Below are 21,988 nucleotides of genomic sequence, written 5' to 3'. Positions count from 1 at the left end.
TTTTGTCTGACGCAGCTCTTCTGAAGAATTGAGAGGTCTAGAAAACGGCCTCTGCTAGCATTACCGTTAACAGCTGGATTTTCCTGTTTGAGTGCAGCTAGCTAAACCGCTAAACATGTTTTTAAAACTTGAACTTTAAGCGCTTATTTCTTAAATCCAGCTTCAGACCGTGTTCCATCTGTCTCGCTTTCTGAGGGCAGGGCTGAGTGGTGTAAATTAACCTGTATATGTGTAGCATTTCAAGTCCCTTTTGTTAGGTATTTTGATACCATAGTAGCATTTACAGGATATTGTTTTATACAGGAAAACTGTTACTCAATAAGGCCCAACTACTAGTTGTTTTTCTCTTTCTCTGTGACCCAAGAATTAATGTGTAGGACTCACAAGCTGGTACCCCAAGGTCGAAAACACCACAGAGATGAGACCACTTCCTTACTCCCAGCCTCCCTTTTTCTTTATCTCCTGGAAAAGGCTCGTTAAAGGCTAGGTGGTTTGTTTCAGAATTCACTGATGAAAGAACTCTGTATTCTATGTCTAGGAGTGTATTTTGCTGGGATGATCATAAATTATAGCTGAACTGATAAACTACACACAGGATACTTCTTTGTTCACAAGGCAGGAAGACGTTTCCTTATTTGGTCTGTACCGGTTTGAACTGGGAAAGCTGACACACGAACCTTTTTTCATCTATATAAACTGCTGTGTATCAAATAAACCTTTGAGTCGATTGGGAAGACAACCTGAAGCAGTCTGTGTTTCCTTGTTCTCCCAAGCTGCTCCCGACGTCGTAACTAACCCAGCTGAATGGCATACCTGAGTGTTACTTTGAATAATTAGGAGTCTTATAAGGAAAGGACAAACTCTGCTTATCGCTCACGCCACGGAGGAAACCCGGGAAGGCAATTTCCTTCACCTTTTAAGGTCAGTCTTTTTTTTTCATATTTAGTTTAATGGGTTTTCTGTTAATGTTTGCTCAAGATTCCTGGAAACCAGTTCAAAGCCCTCCCCACACCCTCAACCAGTCTCTGGTTCTGGCTGAGGTTTCTTCCCGTTAAAAGGGAGTTTTTCCTTCCTACTGTAGCCAAATTCTTGTCGGGCTTTTCTCTGTATTATTGAGTACCTTACAATATAAAGTGCAATTGTTGTTGTGATTTGGTGCAATATAAATGAAAATGAATGTAATTGAAACGGGGTTTTAGGTCTTCGTTTGTTTGTTTAGTTGATTTATTTTGAAATATTTCAGTGCAAATTAGTCTTGTGCGTGTTTGTGTTTTGTACAGCTAAACGTACATAACATGAAACGAGTTCTGCTACCAGCAGTTGTCTGTCCTTGCTATTGTTGATGGTTTGTGTCTAGCAGAGGTTGCTGGTACTTGATTTGTTCTTCAGAGCCGACTGGCCGCGGTTATATTTGCAGGTTTGTGACCTGATTGTTCTCCCACAGACACCGCTACGCGTTTAAAGAGTAAATCTTTGGCCTGTGGATGCAGTAGAAGTTCACAGGTGAAGATTTATCGTACCCAAAACGTATAAAACTTGATTTTATTATCAGTGTTCCCTCTGTTCAATCATTACCGCAACTATTGCTGCTGTACTCTGCTTAGTTAACTCAGGCGAAGGAAAATCGCGCTACAAATGTTTAATTTCTTTGCTGACTTTTCAAATTTAAACGTGTAATTTTTGTTTTCTTTAAATTTTAATAATTTAAATGAACTACAAGTTAAATGTTGCATAATATATTTGTCTACACAAGCTCCTTTATTTTACTACGATATTTTGTTTTCTATGAAATGAATCGAGTTGAGGAGGCGCGGCTTCTCTGGACCAAAATGGCGGCAGCACTGGCTCCTCGCAGCCCGTAACAGAAACACGGACTACCCACGTGAATTTCACCTTCGGAGGACTCGGTAATAGTTATTTGACAGGTTTCAGGGATAACATCAGTAAATTCGGAGTTTAATGTTAAATTTCGTAGCCTTTTTGCTCTGTTGCTGCTTCGGTTTGTGATTGGACAATTGCAGACTACGTAACCAGGAAGCCACCAGGAAGACGTATTGTTTCTTAAATAACTTTGTTTGTAGCGATTCTTCGACTCGTTCTTCTACTTCAGTTGAATGTTTTTGTGTTTATTTCATAAACTGTACGGTAAACGTTACTGTTGAATTTTAACTTCGGATTTCGGACCGCGAGTCAGGGAGAGGGTGCGGGGAGTGACTCCGTCTGCTCCGACGTATTCCCGGTATCGCTTCTCGGCCTTTTGGCTAAGATCAAGTGTAGTATCTGTTCTTATCAGTTTAATATCTGATACGTCCCCTACCCGGGGACCATATATTAAATTGATTTTTGGAACAGGGAGATGGAATAGGGGCTTGCTCCGTCCACTCCACGCATCGACCTGGTATTGCAGTATTTCCAGGAACGGTGCACCCCCCTAAACATGTGGAAAAACAATGCAAGCTTAACTAGCTACGTTCATTAGCAGTATTCGAGTGGATCTGTTAGTATGGTGTACCGTACCGTAAACATCCCCTAAATGTGAGTTCACTGGATTTTGCGTATGGTAGGGTGTTTTTATGCACAGCATAGTATATCAGTGTAGTATTTGTAGTTTTTATTTCAGTCCCCTTAAAGAGTCCATGCTTAGTCCACTAGTTTAATTCATGAATAATAGTTTCTGGTATCATAATTTTTTGGGCATATAAGATTAAAGTCACAGTTGCTGCTTTTCATTCTTTCTTTCTTTCTTTCTTTCTTTCTTTTTACATTTTTCATGTTAACGTTCACAATACTTCTAACTTTGTGAATTAAGAAACTAGTTTTCAAAAGGGTGCAGACAGGTCACACAGGAGGACAGTTCCACATAAGGTGACATATTGTTGACGGTTTGTGTATTTAAAATGTTTCAGGTAATATTCCACTTTATTTGAGAGACTGAAACTGAACTGAAACCTACGAAACACACAAGCCTAAGGTCCACAGGTAAACTCAGGGTTGTGTGAGCTGTGCGGAAAACTTTATTACTAAGGCTGATGTTTCAGCTCCAGCACCCTTGATAATTAACAACCAATCATAGACTGACTGTTACAGCTCGCAGGTTAGTCCGTGTCCCTTTAATTACGGGAGGAAGAATGACTTGAGGGGTGTGTTCAGTGAGTTGACATCGAGACGGGTAAGCAGCAGCACAGACTTTAGCTTCATGTTTTCCTGTTACAGCCTAACAAACTGTTTTAAAAGGATTTCAGCTAGTTTGTGTAAATATTTTGTCTGGTACGGTTTGAATAGATGCAGTAAGTGAGTTTGACAGCAGGTTTATATTGGTTTGGAGTTAAAAGTGAGAAGTATAAAAATAGACCCAGTCAGCTCACGACTTACAGAAATGGCAGGACAAGGATTTTAGTTGCTGGCGATACTGAGTGTGTGTGTGTGTGTGTGTGTGTGTGTTAGTTAAACCCTGTGCAATCTATGTGTGCTAAAGTAAGCATCTAATTTGCCTGTGCTAAGTACACAGTTTGTACAGGGCAGCTTACATGTAATAATTTGATCTGATTGATCGAATTCTTGTATTTACACAACAAGTTATTGCTGTTAGGTGTTGTTATACACCTGTTCAGTATAAACCTCCTAATGAGTCAAACTTGATTGAATGCAAGTAAAAGAACTTTGGACCTGAAGTAGTAACTGAATTATCAGCAGCACGTTTCACGTAGGCCCTCTTGTTCTTGTAGTAGTTAGTTGTAGTTTTGTTATTGACCTGCAGGGGAACATTTTACAAGGGCACATAAATCACTCCTGCTGGTTGTGGCAAACTTGCATTAATGAGACCTTTCAGAGTATTTCGATGGCTTGTAGAAATCTTGTCACACTATTTCAGAAGCTGTGCTAACTGCTTATTTTGTCTTACAGCAGGTAGCCTCAAAGAAACATGTCATCTCCAGAGATCGCCTCGCTCTCCTGGGGCCACATGAAGGTGAAGGGATGCTCCTCCACCTACAAGGACTGTAAGGTCTGGCCTGGAGGGAGCCGAGCCTGGGACTGGAGAGAGACTGGGACTGACGTAAGTGAAACCAGAATCCAAATGAGGACGGACTGCTGTAAATTAGCTCTGAAGCAAATTTGTGATGTTGAGCTTTATGCTCCTCAGCATTACCCTGGAGTGCAACCTGCTGACCTAGATGAGGTGCTGAAGAAGGGAATCGACCTGCTGGTAATTGGCAGAGGCATGAGCGAGGCTCTGCAGGTAAAACAGACCAATTTATTCCTTTAAACATAATAAAGCCAAAATATAAACTATAGTTTGGTTGGAGTCTTAGCACCTTTGTTCTGTTTGTTTTAAAGAGTTTTTGCTTTCTGTTACTTTGATGTAATAAAACAGATCCCACGCTCAGCTGCTGTATGACCGAGTCATGTTGCACAAGCTGCTCCTATTAGATAAAGTATCACAAAAGAATGAGACTGCAGACTTGGTGGTTCATCCATTCAAATAATCTGGCTAATACGGTCGTTCTTTGGAGGCTGAAAGGCGATTTCCTGTGTGTGGATGTGGTTGGAGCGCTGATGGATCGATTAAGGAGCTGTGCTTGTCAGACTGTATTCACACCATCGTCTCCTCTAACAGGTTCCCTCCTCCACCCTGGACTTTGTGAAGCAGAAAGGCGTTGATGTAAAAGTCTTCCAGACGGAGAAGGCTGTCGCTGAATACAACAAACTGGCCGGCCAGGGTGCAAAGGTGGGCGGGGTTTTCCACTCCACCTGCTGATGTCACCCTTACCTTGCTGACATGGCCACCTGAGGAGGACTCTACAAGCTTTTTCACTGTAGAGAGAATATCCCACTGTGGTGCTGAAGCTTTGAGTTCACTGTGAAGATGCAAACAAGCTGCCGACTAAATTTTAGTCTCATTTGCATTTGTGACTTCCTGATTATGAAAACACAATAATGGGCATAGACTGATAGACTCTCCTGCTTTCTGTTGTGCTACAGGGCTCATTAGTTTTCCATGCTTTGCACATTAGAGAGCACTCTTTCCTTTACAGCCGTGTGCTTCCTGCCTGCCTTAAAAGCCCAAACTCATCTGCTGATGAATTCAGCACAAAAGAAGCCTTCAAACAACAAGAGCCACCGATAACAGTTGAAACAGAGTTTCTGTAGGTAAACGTGTGGAACGATTGTTGATCTTTGCCTGCAGCTGTTTCATGGCTTAGTCTCTGTCCACAGGCTCAGCAGGAGCCAATCACAGCACAGAAACTAGGTCCATTCACACCTGTGGCCATTTTAAAATCAGGTGGAGAGACCCGCACAGAGAGAACATCCAAACTGTGGTTAACACAGAGTCAAATCTTTAAGTAAATAAACATCTTAAACAAGAGAATTCACAAATCGAGTCACCTTCTCTCTGAGAAAAGTTATTTTAAAGGTGGTGGCAGAAAAGAATGTGGAGCATCTTAGAAAGCTCTTCTAGAGTTGACTTTAGATGCAGTCACATGTTATAAAAGCTGAAATGTATGGATGTTACCTGCTGTCTAAACAGGGAGGAGTTCAGTTTGATTCATCATGTGACAAAATAAAAGTGGAGAATGAAACTTGACCACCTGACTTCTTCTTTATAATTGAATACAAAAAGCTTTTTCCATAAAACCCCGTCTTGTGCTTCCTACAGCTTGACCGTTAATGAGAGTGGTTTCCTGTACAGTTATAATTAGAGATGAACAGAAGAAGAAAAGTCCTGCACGTTAAAGCTGAGGCGCTTTGTTAGCGTCGTGCGGGCTTGGGCATGATGAAGACTTTAACGGCTTTGCTAAACGGAATCGTTCCCTCGACGGCGGCCTCTGCTGGCGGGAGGCTCTCCAAGCTCTCGCTCCACCCCAGCTTGGAAGGGGAGGTCAGGGAGGTTGAGGAGGAGCTGTAGGCCAGCAGGAGACGCACCTCGATCTGAGACGGCTCTGAGGCAGAGACACGAGGGGAGGAAACAAAGTGACGATGGAGCGAGAGTTTTTACTAGTTTGGATGCTTTATAACTTTATATTCAAAGGACAAAAAAACATGTTATTAACTGACCTGTCCACGCTGTGTGTGAGAGGTAAACCTGCGTGATGAGTCTGTGTCTGTGGGGTCCGGGCTTTCTGAAGTCTCCAGGTTTAGGATGGATCACGTGACTCTGGCCGTCTGGATACAGAACCTGCAGAGGCAGCGAGTAGTAAACATTCATGTTGGGTGTAAAATACAAACCAATCAGTGCTTATAAGACTGGATGATAACCGGCACAGCCTGATTTAAGCTGCACTCGCTGGCAGGTTTGTAAGTAAGCCGAGCTTGATGTCAGTGGCTCTGCACTGTCGAGGCCTCGTTTACATCGGTGGGGAAACAAAAGCATGTCTAGCCACAACTGCTGGAAGCACTAGAATATACCCGCAGTGTGAGAGCAATTAATTTGTGGATGAATGGAAGACTGTGGCCATTGTTTTAAACAGGTAATGCAATATTTTTGTTAAATACCTTAAAGCTTAAAACCTACACGCTCAAAACTTTGTGTGTTTTGGTCTTTTATCCACACATGCACAGTGTTTTAGGACAGACTGACACTTTAGAGAAAGATTTTTGTCTTGCAGTGTCAAAGGTGTGCGCCTTGATCTCTTTCAGATTCGGGTTAATTTATTAATCCAACATGTTTACAGCTGACCCACACAATCTATAGTCTTTAAACACTAATCACAAACACTTACATGTCGAGACAGAGATCGACAACGAGGTCGAGAAAAAAAAATATTAAAAATAATTTGAATAACAAGGACAAATGCCTCAAAATCAACAATCAGAAAAACTCATCTGAATGACCCCCGTCACTGTTAAATAATCTTATTGTTGACAGACTGTTCGCTGTTTGCAGGCCAACACTTCTATAGTCAGATCACCACCTGTTGGTTTGGCACTTCACAGCAGTTTTGGGGGGGATTCAAGTAGATGAAGTGATTTCTTTCTGGCGTCACATCAAACTGACCTGAACTTTCACCGTGTTCTGGGGGTCCTGGACGTGCTCCAGCGTTGCATCAATGTCTAACGCCACCACCAGGCCAGACGTGAACCTCAGTGGGTTGTCAGACTCCCCCGTTGGTTCAATGATGGTCGCCGTCGCCCGATGGATCTGATGACCAGCAATAAATTAAACAAAACTCAAACCACACCACCGCTGCAGTCTCTGAGGCTCAAAGTTCAGGAACTCCGCCCATAAAAATGCAGAAATCTTTTATTTATAAATGGAAATATCAGGTGGAAAAGAACATTTAAATTAAAACAATGCATTCATGCAAATGAGATTTCAAGAACTAGTTTCAAATATAGAGTGGCTCCAGCTTTGATCGACCTTTATTCTGAAAGTTCACCTCTGTAATCTTATCGTGCCATCTGGAGTCTGCTGCTGTTTTTAGATCGCTCCATGTCTCAGTCTGACCTGTTACACATTTATGATTTATAGAGATGGCACCATACCACTTTTTAATGTCCGATACCGATTCCGATATCATAAATTTGGATATCTGCCGATACCGATATGAATCCGATATAGTGTATTTTGTAATCAATAAAACAGTGTTTTATAAATATCTTGCTGCATTTTGTATAAGTTCATACTCAAGTTTTAAAAAACAAGAAAACGAAGCTACTCTGTTATACCTGTATGCAAAAAATACTGTTCAGCAACACTGATCAATCTAATAAACTTAAACCTGCACCATCCCCCATTCTGGTATTTTAAAGAGTACCTACCTCACTAATAGGGTTGCCAACTCCCAGCAAAAATATTAGGGAACCACCCCCCGCCCCGATGTAATCAACGTCGACTATCAAAATCGTCGACGACTGATTTAATAGTCGACGTGTCGTTTGAAGCTTTGTAAGATCGCAAAAGACGCAGGAATAATAGCAGGATTTAAGAGTGTAATAACGGACTGAAACAGAAGATGGCAGCACTGCATGTACAAGGATGCCAGCTGCCGTTAAACCCCGAAGAAGAAGAAGCAGCTGTGTCCCAGAATTCATAGCGCGGCCCAGCTTAGTTTCCAACAATGGCGGTAGCTAGTTAGTTTTAATATTACTCTTATTATTCTTTCTGGGTCACAAAATAAACGTTTAACATATTTTCAGGCGAGAATGTAGCTGTGTAAACCTCAAATATCGGCTCAGTTTATCAGGACACCACATATTTTCAAAAGCGCTCCGACGTTTTCGGAGACGTCTGTTACCCACTAGCTCGATAGCTAGCCGGGGGCTAGGTCACTAGCGCCGTGAGAACACCGGACTCCCGGCAAATTGTTTTCAAACCCACCGCCGTCTTTCGCGACTCAGGTTAAATATATATATAAGTCACTTAGATAAATTAAAAATGTTGTTGTTTGGCTTTTTTTTTTTTTAGTATTTTATTTGTTCCTGAGTAAATCGGTTTGGCTGAGATTAAAGTTATAGTTTTTACACAGCTGAATAAACGTCAAGCAGACAGCTGATTATCAGTGTGAGATGCTGGAGAATATACTCCGGTGTCCTGTTATATTTTAGATAGCAAGGAGTTTATTAAACTTTACCAAAACAATCTGCAAATTTCATTAAAATTGAATAAACTATCATCTTGTCTTTATTTTTAGTTAGCACCTTAAAAGCTTAAAGCTGTAAGCTAATGATAGTTATATAAGAGCAGATGCTGCTGGTGCAATAAGCTGTAGTTTTACGTCCAGTGGATGATGATCTGATTAGTTGACTAATCGCATAAATAATCGGTGACTAGTCGACTATCAAAATAATCGTTTGTGGCAGCCCTAGTAGGGTGTATATTAGACTTATTAGTTACTATTTACAATAATGGATTTCTATACATTTAATCAGATGACCACGTTTGTTGTAAGATTCAGATAATTATTTATTCAAAGTTTTTAAATGACATAACAAAGAAAAGTATTTCTTTGTGCCCCCCTTTCCCTGTTAATGCCCTACCTGCCCCCCTGACAAAACTTTGCTAGACCCGCCCCTGCACAGTTACCAGCTGTCAGCTATGTAGAAAAGGATCCTGGTGTTATTTGTCTCTCAGAAACAGTTCATAACTTCAACTCATCCATGTCACCTAAAAGGTAAACCTGTTTCTCCATCACCTGTTCAGCTCTGATGATTCAGTAAGGACATCTCCTGGTTTCATCCTCATGTTTCCCTCTCACCACATATCCAAACCGACATCATGACCAGCAGCTTTACAGCTGTGGCTCCAGCCAACATCAGCTGATACTAGAAATGAATATTAAATAAATTCTAACAACAGCTGATCACGCTTAAATGTGCTGCTGTTGTTTATCCGCTGGTCTCCTCTTTCTAGTGCAAAGTGGGCGATAAACAAACAAGAAAGACGGACTTGCGGCAGAAAAGCCGATCAGCTGATCATTGATCAGTTTCATGTTTGAAGTAATAACAGGAGAGGGAGGGGGAGTGAATGAGAGAAGTAGATGCAACTGCGCAGCAAAGACACAATAACTCCAGCTTCGTGTCTATATTTTAATTCTAGCTGAATTACGGGACAAATCGCTTCCTTTTCACCTCAGTATGGAGCTCCGATGGCCAGTCCAGCTGTGGCTCAATATATCAGTTGTTAAGCTTAACGTGGAAATACTCTGCAAACATTCAGGGATGAACTTACACACTTGCTTTACTTCTCTGGGATAGTTTTCGCCGAGATGAAACGCCGCGGTTAGGAAGCATGTAGCGAGGCTCCAAATGCTCCAACAGACCGCCGACAGGTCTCGACAACAGCCGCTCTGTCACGTGACACATACTGCTCCGATGCGCCGAGCTGGGTTACGCCAAGTAGCGCGTTTTGTGTGTATCACACCGATACGTAATATCGGATCGCTCCATCTCTAATAATTTCATCACTTAAACTTAAAGATAAACTTTGAATGTGAGAGATTATAACTGGAGGTAACAGCTGGGTCTCCGGGTCAGGCGTGAAACCACGAGCGTGCTGATGTGAATTAGACAAATTCATAATTTGAGTTGTGCTTTGATGTTTGAGATTTCTGAGTGAGAGTTTGGTCAAGATGAATAAAATCACCCCAAATTAAGCTCAAGTTGAAGGGCCACTCTTATTTTGAAAGTTTAGTTGCTACCACAGCCCCAGGGTGGGCGGGTCACTGTTGTTCTTGGTTATAATCTGCTACTTCAGAGTCAACTCTATCATGTATGTAAGCACTTGGTTATGTGCATGCTTGAGAGCGCCTTATAAAGAGCGATGTGTAATAACTGGTATAAGAAAGCCTTCCAAAGAGTCACTTAAACAGAAGCACTGGGAGACGAGCTTGAAGGAGAGATGAGTGCTGTATGGATTTCAGTCATGAAAACTCGTGCTGTGATGCTTCAGTGTTTTCACCGCACCTGTTCGGGCAGTCTGAGCTGCAGCAGGCCGCTCTGTCTCAGGGTCGTTTGCAGGATTTTCACCAGCTCCACTGGCTTACAGGACGACAGGCGCGGCATCAGCTCCAAGAGCTTATCCACAAAACTGTCCTGGAGGTGTGGCAGCTCGGTCAGAAACAGCCTGAGGGAGGCACGAAACACCGACAGCGAGTCAGGACAGTCCGACGCTGTCCTTTGCATCGATAACACACAGACCATCAACAGATTACATGAATCTCCAGCTGATATGGACTGAGCCGAGTTCAACTCTCACTGTCTGAAAAAGACAAAGAATGAAAAAACATACCTCTGAAAAGACTCGACATCCTGCAAAAACTTCTCGCAGCTGCCGATGAGGAGATCCAACCTGAGGAGAGACACAGGCTGGGAAGTATGTACAGAATGTGTGTGTGTGTGTATGTGCGTGCGCGCACACGTGTGTGTGTGTGTGTGTGTGTGTGTGTTTACCCCTGTCTGGTGCGAGCAGTCAGGACGAGCTGCAGAGCTTTGGCCTGGAGTCGAACATGATGTATGGTGGCCACCTGTCTGCTCTCCAAGCCGCTGTACAGAAACTCCAGCTTGTAGGTTTCCTCCAAGATCTACAAACACAGTCGCACACATCACATGATCTCACTGTTGCTGTTACAGTGTGTGTGTGTGTGTGTGTGTGTGTGTGAGAGACCTGCTGAGCCGCTGCTGTGGCCGTGACGTTTTGTTTGAGGCACAGAGGGACGGCCATGTTCCACAACTTCTCCTGCAGAGCCTGAAGAAACGAGGGACAGAGTTCTGAATCTGAAGAACAGGTCTGTTTGCAGACACTCAGAACCGCAGCAGAAACACACTCCTACCTTCATTAGCAGCAGCTGGCAGCGCAGGTATGTAGCACAGAAATCAGCAGCTCCAGCAAGCTCCGTCTGCAGCTCGCCGAGCCGCAGCAGGTCTCTGCAGACACCAGTTAACGACTCATTTACTCACAAATAACAATCACATCCCTACAGTTACTCATTCAGGATATCAGGAAGTCTCATGATCTGACGTTTGCAAGAAAAAAAATATCGAAGGGATTTCTGGCATTCATTCATAAAACATGTTCAAAATGTGACAGCACAAATCCTTCCTGCGTGCTTCGTGTGCACACTTCACTGTGTGCGTTTACCTTGTGGTCAAGTCCAGCAGGTCCTGGGCTCCAGGTGCCTCCAGGTTCTGGATGGTGCTGACTCTATTGAGACTTTGTTGAAGGAAGAGCTGAGCAGATTCCACAGAACCAGAACCCGGACCCGAGTCCACAGAGTCGAGACCGTACACCTGCTTCCTGCCGGGCAACTAAAACACAGAAAGTGACAGGAAGGACCGTGAGTGTGACAACCGTGTTTTCCAGGTTGGACGGACATTTTTCTCAGAAACATGATTGAGAAAAAAAAAATCAAGCATCCCGACTGTGAAGCGGCTGTTAATGCTGCTAGTTTGTAATGTGATGCAGTATTTCAGTTCTCACTCTTAGCGGCGGGACGAGGTGGGAGAGGCTGTCCCTCAGGTAGGCGTAGTGTCTGAAGGTGTGGTCGGAGAACAGCGCCGGCATGGTGGGGCACGACTTGGCAGCATTGAACACCAACACCAGGACGGCGATATCTGAGATCAACAGAGTCAAGGAAGAGGAAACGCAGCGCACAGCAGTAGAGGAGAGACAAAGCAGCCAAACTGCACCAACAGGTCATAATGGATGACCTGCGAAGCCCCTCGGTGGGTGGCGTTCCTCAGGTTCCTGCTCCTCTGTGTGTGTTTGAGATCTTTAGGTGTGTGAAGGATACAGGCCGGGTCGTCCATGTCTGGCTCTGGCGTGTCGAAATATGGATGTGTGCTGAGCAGTTCAGGAACGAGCGGTAACACCAGCGTAGGATGGCGGGATCCCAGGAACTTCAAACACCTGAAGGTAGAAAATTAAAAAAGAAATAAATAAACCATCAGCTTAACTCATGGCAGCTCTGCAGAGTTATTTATACACTGGGCTGTAGACTCTTACTTCCAGACAGAGTTACGGTCGGTGGGATACTTGTTCAGGTTCTTGAGCAGCTCCAGCAGAGCCAGCTGGATGCACTCTTTAGTGGAGACGTTGGTGTAACACAGTAATTCATGGAGAGCTTCTCTGATGTCTCGAGACGAGTCCTGTGCACAGACGGTGAAAAGTCAGACACAAAAACATCACTCGGGGTTTGTGATTCCAGATCGTTTCCCCGCTCTTATACCTCCAACACGGCCAGCACCGTGTCCAGCTGGTCCTCTCTGAGCGTGATGTGGGTGGAGATTTCTCTCAGCACGTGGATGGACTGCAGCCTCACTTCCTCGATCTCATCGTTGAACATGTCGACCAGGAAGTCGAGACATTTCTCGGCGAAGCTCGGAGATGACCGAGCGAGTTGGCACAACGCCTCCACCGCTGCAATACGAACCTCTGAAACAAAGTTTAAAACACCAGAAAATATTCAGCAAAAAGAGAAAAATGAATCCTCAACAGAGGCTGGAGACAGAAAACAGCATTTACTTCAGTCATTCAACTCTTTATATCTGCAGACACTCAGCTTCATTTTGTCCACTGCCACACCACACCATTTCTTTGGAGCCAGACGTGACCACATTTAGACGTGCGGGTGGAGTTACTAGTTAACGGTAGTAAGTGTAGTTAGCAAGCTACAAGTATGGAATCTATGGATGCAATGCACAGACAGAGTTACCTGCTATATAGCAGTCTGTGCATCACAGCAGGTCTTATCATTTGGCAGATAATTATTTAAAACAACATTTTAAAGTTCTTTGTAACCTCCTGAGACATTTATGAGAACATTTAGCTGTAGCAGCCTGAACTCAGTGAACGTATCATCCAAAACTCTGCTGGGTTTCCTTTACCAAACATCTCATCCTCCAGGCCGTGGACAAAGGCTCCGCAAGCCCCCGAGGCAATGAGGTTGACTGTGTTCGTGTCCAGTTTCTCCTTCGGGGCGTCATCGGCCCACTTCCTGCCAGAGGAGAACTCTCCGGAAGCAAAGAGCTCCTTGGCTCGTTCATGGGCTGTGCGCTTCCTCTGGATGGAAAAGAGGAATAAAGGAGAGTGAGTGGAGCTGTGCCGATCAACATCACTTTGCTACAGACTGTCAGATAAAAAAAATTAACTCACCCTGAGGTCTGACATCAGCTTCTTATCCAAAGTTTGCTCCAGGAAGTGAGGACTGACCTGCAGCATCGAACCCTGACACACGAGAACATAAAAGCTTCACTTTAACACCATTTGCCTCACACACAGTTTCTTTCCCATCATTAATCTGCAGGCATTTTTCCACTTAATGAGAGCAAACTCAGTAAAGATTGTAAATATGTGGATTAGGTAAGATTCCTGAGTGGTGGGTGAGCCATCCTTGGTGCTGCATTACATCGTTTCTACAGTGATATGAGGACACATGGGTCCACCTGTGGATTCTTCATGTGAGGACTTCTTCTAGGTTTGTGTCCCGTATATCAAACTGACTTAATTGCTGATGATGATGTTGTTGTCATGGAAGACTTTGTTTACTCACCAATGTTTTCGCGGCCTGCACCCGAACCATCCAGGAACCATCGCTGACCATGTGACTGATCTTACCGAATGCGTCATCAACCAGCCGGATCTCCTCATTGGATGATGGGATGGGTACAATGCTGATTGGACAGAAACATCAACAAGCTACAAATCAGAAAAACTGGAGAAATGTTGCTTACAAGCAAAGTTTGTATCCAGAAGGAACATGAAAATATAAAAAAACAAACATTTATGAACGGCAGTTTTTCCAACAATACTGTTTTGTGAAAAAGTCAGAGTAAATGTTCTGGATAAACCATAATCAAACCTACCACTGGAAAGAATAACACATATACTGAAGGTTAAGGGACTTTTACTTTATTATTCATCTTTTACCTGTAAATGATGTTTTTAAAGGGCTTGGACCTAACAACACTCTGCTGGAATTATCTGTTGCACAGAAAAGCTGGCAGCTTTCTGTTTTGTTTTATTTTTACTTCTTCTTTCGAGAACATAAGTAGCCTTGGGCTAAATATAAAGTCGTCGCACATGGAAGTTTCATGAAGGTTTCTGCACTTCAGCAGAGACAGTGCTTACAGACAGCAGTTAGGATTTATCTTTTCAGACATCAGTCGTGGTTTCTGATCCAGAGAGCGGAACAAACTCAACAGCTACACTGACTGAAACTGAGTATGAGAATCCGGGTCTCCTCACCTCTCTGGGTACAGCTGACTGAGCACCCAAACCATCTGCACTGCTGCAGAACGGACCTGCTCATAGTCATCTGTGAGCAGCCTGCAGGCCTGCAAACACACAAGAATACATACAGAAGGTTGGATTAAACATCTAAACTACAGTGGGAGTGCAGTAAGCTGTGAGGACGTATTCTGCTCGTACCTGATCATAAATAATCTGATGAATCTTCATCCCTCTCTCATGCAGCTGCAGCTGGAAAACAAACAACAGCACAGAGAGCAAGCAGAGTTATTGAAACCTGAAAATAGAGTGGGTTGTTTTCCTTAAAGCTCACTGTGCTTGGTTCCTAAACACATGAGTCTAGTGCTGGTTGCAGTGCAGGGGGGGTTACAGGGTTTTCCTACCATGGCTTTGAGGGCTGCAGTGCGGACTCTGGGGTCTTGGTCTCCAAAGTAGTCGCTGATAATGCTCTGGACATCCCTCAATCCTCCTGGAGGCAAAATAGCAGGCCGCCATAAAAACCATCACACAGCAACTCAAAGCACAATAAATAATGACACATAAATATGTTTTGAGGATTAAACTAAATCAGACATCAAATTTAGATACAGAAGGATGTATTGATGGATTTACCTCTCTGTATTTTTAACATTTTAAGCTTTAGGTAAAATAAATACAATAAGTATGTATACAAACCTAAGGATGTGCCCGCGCCCTCGTTTTCTTTTCCTAGGGGAGCGTCCACCATGCCGAGACATCCCAGGAGCTGCAGGCACTTATTCCTCACCCCAAAATACGTATCAGAGAGATGCTAAGAGGAGAGAAGAGAAACGAGGAGGACATTTACTGGTTTGTGCAGAAAGTCCTGTTGAATTTGTAATGACGACTTCTGTGTATGGACTCTGAATAAGTGTTTGTGTCACCTTGTAGGCCACCTCTACGAGCCTCAGTCTCAGTGCAGGACTCTCGGGCAGCTGTGTACCAATGACCAGCAGGGTCTCCAGCAGCTGGGCGAGAACTTGATGGGACTCTGAACACACAAAGAAACAAAACAGTTTGCTATGAAAGTTTCTCTGAGTGTTGGAGATGGATAAATGTTCAGATGTGTCGTACTCTCATTGCTGAGCGTGTTAATGGCATCGTCAACGATGCAGTCGGGGCTGAAGCCCTGCGTTTTAGAGAGCAGGCCGAGCAGAGAGGCAATCTTCAGCCTCACAGAGTTATCCGTCTCCTGGAAGAAAGAATCGTCATCATTAGCAGTTTGACTTTTTTTTAGGACACTGGGAATTCTGCTCTTATCAACTCTATTTTTAAAAAAAGGAGAAAAAAAATACCCACAACTCTTTACCTTGTAGTAGTGCTCCAGCAGGATCCTGACCACACCCTCCACGCTCTCTGCCTCCACAGGCTTGCGTGCAAACTGCAGCAGGTACTGCAGGGCATCGGTGGAGTTGGTGGCTTTACAAAGGTCAATGTGAAGAGCGGCAGACTTACTGGGTTTGGACAGACGCAGCTTTTTGGCTGGAGTTTCTTCATGTGGAATCTGTAAGTGTAAAAACACAGTTGCAACTACAAAAAGCATCTAATCTCTAATCTCCTGACATATAATCTTTTTTTCTCTAACTGGGCCATCTATTCTTTTTGACCATATATACTAAGAGCTACTGTCCATTTATCCATGTTCTCCTGTGTTGTTTTTGTTTTTTTAATCCAGGTCACAGGGGCAGCAGTCTAAGCTGGGATACCCAGACCTCTTTTTACTTTCACCTCCTTCAGGTCTTCTGGGGGGTACTGAGGTGTTTCCAAGCCTGGGTGTTCGCAGGGGTCTCCCCCCAGTGATACCTGCCTGAAACATCTCACCCAGAAGGCGTACTAAAGCTTTCCCAGTAAGAAGCTCAAACCATCAATTGTCTCATTTTTCTCTCAGTTCCTCGCTCCATCTCTAGAAACAGCTCATTTAGGCCACGTATATCTGCAATCCTACTGTTTTGGTCACCACCCAGGTGAGAGGTCATGCTGACAGGTGAGAGTAGGAACATAGTTCATCCAGTAAATCAGCTGCTCCTCTTTGATCACTACAGACCTTTGCGTTGTGACCATTACTGCAGACGCTGTTTAAATCTCCTGCTCTGCTCTCCTCTCACTCATCTCCAAGAAGCTGCGACGCTTAAACTTGTAGTTTACACTGGTAACCTCAAAGGCAAGTTAACCCTTTTCTGTCTGAGAACCGTAGCCTCGGACCGTGAGGTGCCAACTCTCGTCACACTAACAACAAACTGCCCCACTGCGAGCTGGATGTTGTTGCTTAATGAAGCCACAAGATCCACAAAAACGAATGACATGACGCATAAACGGCTAATAACAGCACTGCTTCGAACAGCTATTACAGTTTCCTCTTACGTTGGCTAAAAATCCTCTGTGAGAGGAGCCAAAAGTTCCTCTGTGCAGGAAAAACTCAGAACATGCGAACGAGCTCAGTTAGCGGATTAATGATTGACGTGAATGCTAAATCGGATGTAAACAACTCGGTTTCTTTTTGAGCTTCCAAAGCGTAAAACGCCACTGTCAGTGGATACCGTGCTATACTGTGTGTAAGAATAAAAGCACTAAACAGAATAAGTTGTGCTTTTCCTCTGCACTAAACTCTCAGAGGATCCATGTTGTGTTGTGACTGTGAGCGGCTATCTTTTAGCATTAGCTAACACGGTACTTGGCGCAGAATTGTAACATTTAGCTATTTCTTTAACGTTTAAACTCTAAGTTTACAACAGCTGACGAGACGGTTATAATGTGCTCACCTGTACAACTTTGGAAAATTCCTCATAAACTCGCTTTTTCAGATGTGCTGCCATGTTTATGAACACAGTTAGCTAAGCGTTTCCATTCAGCAGCAGGATAAATTGTCCCTTTACAGTTTCCGTAACTTCCTGATATTGTCCATGTCCGCGACATCGATCTTTTAATTATTATTTTGGATATTAATATTTATACATACTTTCATTTTGTTTATTTTTATAGCTTTATGTCAGATTTGATATGCAAAAAATATTTTCTTTCTTTTTCACTAAACACCTTTTCACCTCTTCAAGCATAAGACAGCCTCTAAGTCAAGGGAGAAACCAGTATTATGTCTACACGTAACAGGCAACTAGCAAAATAAGCTATTTTAAGTTGATTCTTTAGGCACTTAGCTACAATTAGGCACATTTCAACATAATGTGCAGTGTGTCTCTAACATTTGGAGGAAATTTGACATATGGAGGTCAAGAGAGAGGTACAGCAGAGGGTCTCTACAAGAGGCTCTGTTGTGGTTTGGATCCTGTGATGTTGGGGAACTTGGAATCCAATACCATCTGGAAAGACTCAGCATCACTGTAGCAGTGTGAGATCATCTTGATGGAGACCAGAAGAAATCCAAAGAAGAGCTTTAAAGAAGTCTGGAGGATTATTCCTGAAGACCACTTATAGAAATTACAAGACAGCTGTGCTGATGAATAAAGGTGATCATGCCAAATATGGACTTTTCAGACTTGTTAGAATTGTACTCTTGTTGTTCCTATTTGTTTTGTATATATGCATATTTCAGTGAATCACTGCACGTATTTACTATTTTTCTATTTAAGCAAATGTGAGTAATGATATTTGGATGATCTACTATTTGTTTTAGCTTTGTAATACTTTGTAGCTGTGTAATGCAGTGAAGCTATGACCTTGCATCTTCGCACACTTTTAGCGATTTCAGACAATTACAACCCCAATGTCAACAAAGTTTGTAAATAAAACACAATGCAATTATTTTCAGATCTCATAAACCAACATTTTATTCAACATACAACACCAAAACATTAAAAATGTTTAAAGTGAAATATTTTACTATAAAACATTAGCTCATTTTGAATTTGACGGCAGCAACACATCTGAGAAAAGTTGGGACAACAAAGGCTGGAAAAGTAAGTGGTACTAAAAAGCATCAACTGGAGGACATTTCACAGCTGTGTTAATTAACAACAGGTCAGTAACAGACCAGGTATAAAAAGAGAGGATGGACAGAGGTTCACCAAGCTCCAAAAAACTGTCTACAAATTGTGGAAACTTTTCAGAATAATGTTTACCAATGGGGGTCAAGATCTCTGTCTAAATAAATAAATAAATTTGGGTAAATTCCCAGATGATTAAACATGCAACTATTTTGCTGGTAATACCTGAAATCAGTAAAGAAAATCAACAGCCTATTTATGCAAGATAATTCATAATTTTATTGGGGGGTTATATTGGTTGGGTCTGATTATGCCCCTGGTCCGGCGGCTTGCACATCTGGAAATGTACCATCAGTGCTGAAAGATCTATACAGGCTTTAAAACAACGCAACATAGCAACAGATCGCATCCAGGCGACGTTTTTTACACATTTCAGCAGTAAAAACAAATCAAAAAAACCAAACAAACAAAGAACTAAAAAACAACAAGAACCTTTTTTTTGCATACATGCAAAATATGTCATTAATAATACAATACTGCAACATAACTGTAGTAGTATTCTCTTACAGGATCCATGAGGATGTGATGATTGAAAAGGGGCCAGAGAAGTGAAAATACTACAAAAATCCTGCAGTGATGGACGGTCAGTTGATCTCGTGGAGCATGAAGGATTCTGCTGATGCTTTGGCCCTCTCGCGGTCCGACTTCCACGTGAAGAATGCCACTATGGTCACCATGATCGGGAGGGCCACACAGAGCACGATGCGGCTGATGGGCAGCTTCACCTGACACATCGCCGTGACCGAAGGATTCAGGCTGTCATCATCATTATTTTGGAACAAAAAGGCAGACCTGAAGTCCAGAAACACGGCTCTGCTGTTCTCTGTGGTGTTCACCAGACACCTCCACCTCCTGTTGTTGTCGTCCTTCTGGAGTTTTGTCACCAGAGTGATGTTGCAGCGAGTGTGGCTGGTCAGGTTGTACCTGCACAGAGGTGAAACGGACAGAGAAACATCACACAGCTGTCGTTCATCACCAGGCAGTGTTCACCTGAACATTTCTGCTTTTAGTTTTGGTCTGAGACAATAATTTAATTTGACTTACATTTTCTTTTATAATGTAAAATATAAGTTTATAATTCTGGTTGTTTTTTTTTATTCAGTCTTTATCTCATATACTCATTTTGTGTATTTTGCTGTGTGTATGTGTCTGTATTAGAACCTCATCTATCTAAATTCAGCTCAGATACTCTCGCAATTTAGATTTTTTTAATAACAGGAAATATTTTCCTCCTTAGATAAAGAATAAATAAATCTTTTACTTTTTCTCATATTTTATATTTAATGGTACTAGCTGTTTTTAAACGATTAAAATAAAAAAAATTGTTATCTATTAAGATGATTGCAATAAAGAAAACATTTATTGCAATACAGCACAACATGTGTTATGGGTTATTTATGGTAATAGTCTTTATGATTAACAGAAATAAAATGACCTAAAAACCAACCTGCTGTTGTTGGGCAGCTTTCTCCCATCCTCATCCACCCAGCTCAGGCCGAACACGCTCTTTGAGTATGACTTGCAGCTCCCTGCGTCATAATAAGTGAAGAAGATGCAGGTCAGGGAGAGGATTCCTCCAGGCTGGAGGTCGGTGAAGGTGGAGAAAGACGAGATTGTGAGGAGGGAGAGGTAAACGTCAGTGACAGGCTGGTCGTTCCTCAGGCAGACGTAGGATCCAGCGTCCCGCACCCTGAGGTTGCGGAGGCTGATGGAGCAGTTGGATGTGAAGGTCATACGGCTGGATTTGTCTGAATCGGCCGTCACCTTCCCATTGACGACCTCATGGACGAACCGCACGTCCGTGCCTTTGTTAAAGAAGGTCCAGGAGATGGCGGAGCAGTCTGAGGACACCATGCATGGAAGAAGAACGTCTCCTCCAACTGTGCTGTACACAAACACGTCCTTTTTGCACCTCGCACCTGTCAACAAGAGATTTTTTATTTAAACAAATCTGATAAAACCTTCATGAAAGACATGAAAGATCTAAAAGGAGCAATTTAGTATGCAGTAATATTCAAACATCTGTGCTCTTTAATATTTTCTTACAGTACAGTCCAACTTTGTAGTCTGTAATTTTCATTTTAAGGAAAAAAAAAAGCAGTTTAAAGAAAGACTTTCCCTGCTTGTGCTGTTTGCACATTTTTAAGACTTAAAGACTAAAAGGTCAGAGAACTCCCTGCACGAGGCCAACATGACAAAAGGTCGAGGACCAAATTGCATACCAACGATTTTCCCCTGTGTCTATAATCACCTTTATACAGTCAGCCGCCCTGTTGAATGTATTTGAAATGAGAGATTAAAATTTTTTTATATATGACAAAAAAACAAAGAGGGAAAACACAACCCCCCCAAAAAAGCCAATAAATTGTTTGGCTACAGTTCAGAACTACAGATCTGCATCAAACATTAGGAACAGACATGGAAACCTAAAAGTCAGAGTTGTAAATAGGATAACAAATAACAGTGAATAAAATGACATTTTTAATCTTTTAAATGTAAATTTTAATTAAGTTACAGACTAAAAGTTCCCTCCACGTGTGAGTCTCTCGAAATGTTTTAATGTTAATGTTTGAAGTTTTTAATTTGAATTTTATTTTCATGAGAAAATTAAGACAATTTCTCACTTTCTCACAAGTTGGGAGACTTTTACACCTCCTGTAGATTTTTCATGCAAATCTATTTGTGAGTAAACCTGCAAACAATCAAACACATCCAAAAAGTCACACAAAACCCTGTGTGGAGATAAAAGCTTTGCCTTCGTGAGGTCTGTGTTTCAGATTTCATTTTTAATCACAATCAGTTCTGAATATTAAAACGATTGGATAAATGGATCCTAAAAAAAAGATTAGATAAAAAAGTAAAAGTAATTCAAGTGAAGCAAAACTTCTTTCTGTGTGTCTTCATCAGACACGTGTTCATTTACATTTAAAAGAGCTTTTAAAGAATACAAATCTCAAAAAAAGGAGAAACCTCTGTAGCTAAGAATCAAACCAACAACAAACAATCTGTACCTGTCAGGAGAAGACTGGTGAGCAGCAGGACTCTCATCATGTTTGTGATTTCAACACCGCAGCGCGTTTTGTTCTCGTCGCTGCTGCCTCAGCTCTTTCTAGACTGCCGCCTTCATTTCCTGTGTTACCCCAAACTAAACAGGACGCTCACATTAGCCTTCAGCCTCACTGATACGAGCCTCACAGGTATTTAGCACGACGTGTTAAATGTTTTTCATCACAAACACATTCAGTAAAATGTGTTTATGTGTGAAAGCTCATTTCTGTGCTTATAACGA

The 21,988-nt window shown here is 42.4% G+C and overlaps 3 protein-coding genes across 4 annotated transcripts; 1 reads left to right on the top strand and 2 right to left on the bottom strand.

Moving 5' to 3' along the window:
- The first annotated feature begins 1,783 nt into the window (after nt 1-1,783).
- Nucleotides 1,784-5,584, top strand: aamdc (adipogenesis associated, Mth938 domain containing). Of its 2 annotated transcripts, none has more exons than XM_082503094.1 (4): nt 1,784-1,907; nt 3,904-4,054; nt 4,142-4,237; nt 4,616-5,584. In XM_082503094.1, exons 2-4 carry the CDS (start codon nt 3,923-3,925, stop codon nt 4,754-4,756), a joined length of 369 nt encoding a protein of 122 aa, XP_082359220.1. In that variant the 5' UTR covers nt 1,784-1,907; nt 3,904-3,922; the 3' UTR covers nt 4,757-5,584. The 2 variants fall into 2 exon arrangements, with proteins under 2 accessions (XP_082359220.1, XP_082359221.1); XM_082503095.1 differs by lacking the exon at nt 1,784-1,907 and adding an exon at nt 3,115-3,169.
- ints4 (integrator complex subunit 4) lies at nt 5,581-17,581 on the bottom strand. The gene is made up of 24 exons (XM_082503051.1): nt 17,461-17,581; nt 16,011-16,205; nt 15,776-15,893; nt 15,586-15,692; nt 15,359-15,473; nt 15,067-15,152; nt 14,864-14,914; nt 14,681-14,769; nt 13,986-14,106; nt 13,589-13,660; nt 13,321-13,495; nt 12,663-12,868; nt 12,440-12,582; nt 12,228-12,343; nt 11,915-12,048; nt 11,576-11,742; nt 11,268-11,361; nt 11,102-11,182; nt 10,888-11,018; nt 10,727-10,786; nt 10,402-10,561; nt 6,995-7,138; nt 6,055-6,175; nt 5,581-5,939 (listed from the first exon to the last, which is right to left on the bottom strand). Exons 1-24 carry the CDS (start codon nt 17,512-17,514, stop codon nt 5,749-5,751), a joined length of 2,931 nt encoding a protein of 976 aa, XP_082359177.1. The 5' UTR covers nt 17,515-17,581; the 3' UTR covers nt 5,581-5,748.
- A 944-nt stretch (nt 17,582-18,525) lies between these two features.
- On the bottom strand, nt 18,526-21,784 carry LOC309687100 (uncharacterized protein). Its single transcript, XM_082501821.1, has 3 exons — nt 21,711-21,784; nt 20,147-20,618; nt 18,526-19,623 (listed from the first exon to the last, which is right to left on the bottom strand). Exons 1-3 carry the CDS (start codon nt 21,748-21,750, stop codon nt 19,284-19,286), a joined length of 852 nt encoding a protein of 283 aa, XP_082357947.1. The 5' UTR covers nt 21,751-21,784; the 3' UTR covers nt 18,526-19,283.
- Between the last annotated feature and the right edge of the window lie 204 nt (nt 21,785-21,988).

Source organism: Aulonocara stuartgranti (genome assembly GCF_965226115.1).
Source record: "Aulonocara stuartgranti genome assembly, chromosome: 14".
In the NCBI taxonomy this organism is placed as follows: Eukaryota; Metazoa; Chordata; class Actinopteri; order Cichliformes; family Cichlidae; genus Aulonocara; species Aulonocara stuartgranti.
Note: the sequence above shows the minus strand (reverse complement) of the source record. Positions and strands in the feature narration are given on the sequence as shown.

Excerpts from the sequence above, each read along its gene's own strand:
- LOC309687100 (XM_082501821.1), bottom strand. The coding sequence starts at position 21,750 with ATGATGAGAGTCCTGCTGCTCACCAGTCTTCTCCTGACAG. Across the intron at positions 20,619-21,710 it reads CACCAGTCTTCTCCTGACAG|GTGCGAGGTGCAAAAAGGAC; the intron begins GTACAGATTGTT and ends TCTTGTTGACAG. Across the intron at positions 19,624-20,146 it reads AAGCTGCCCAACAACAGCAG|GTACAACCTGACCAGCCACA; the intron begins GTTGGTTTTTAG and ends ACCTCTGTGCAG.
- aamdc (XM_082503094.1), top strand. The coding sequence starts at position 3,923 with ATGTCATCTCCAGAGATCGCCTCGCTCTCCTGGGGCCACATGAAGGTG. Across the intron at positions 4,055-4,141 it reads GGAGAGAGACTGGGACTGAC|CATTACCCTGGAGTGCAACC; the intron begins GTAAGTGAAACC and ends TATGCTCCTCAG. Across the intron at positions 4,238-4,615 it reads GCATGAGCGAGGCTCTGCAG|GTTCCCTCCTCCACCCTGGA; the intron begins GTAAAACAGACC and ends CTCCTCTAACAG.
- ints4 (XM_082503051.1), bottom strand. The coding sequence starts at position 17,514 with ATGGCAGCACATCTGAAAAAGCGAGTTTATGAGGAATTTTCCAAAGTT. Across the intron at positions 11,019-11,101 it reads CCACAGCAGCGGCTCAGCAG|ATCTTGGAGGAAACCTACAA; the intron begins GTCTCTCACACA and ends CTGTGTTTGTAG. Across the intron at positions 10,562-10,726 it reads GATGTCGAGTCTTTTCAGAG|GCTGTTTCTGACCGAGCTGC; the intron begins GTATGTTTTTTC and ends TGCCTCCCTCAG.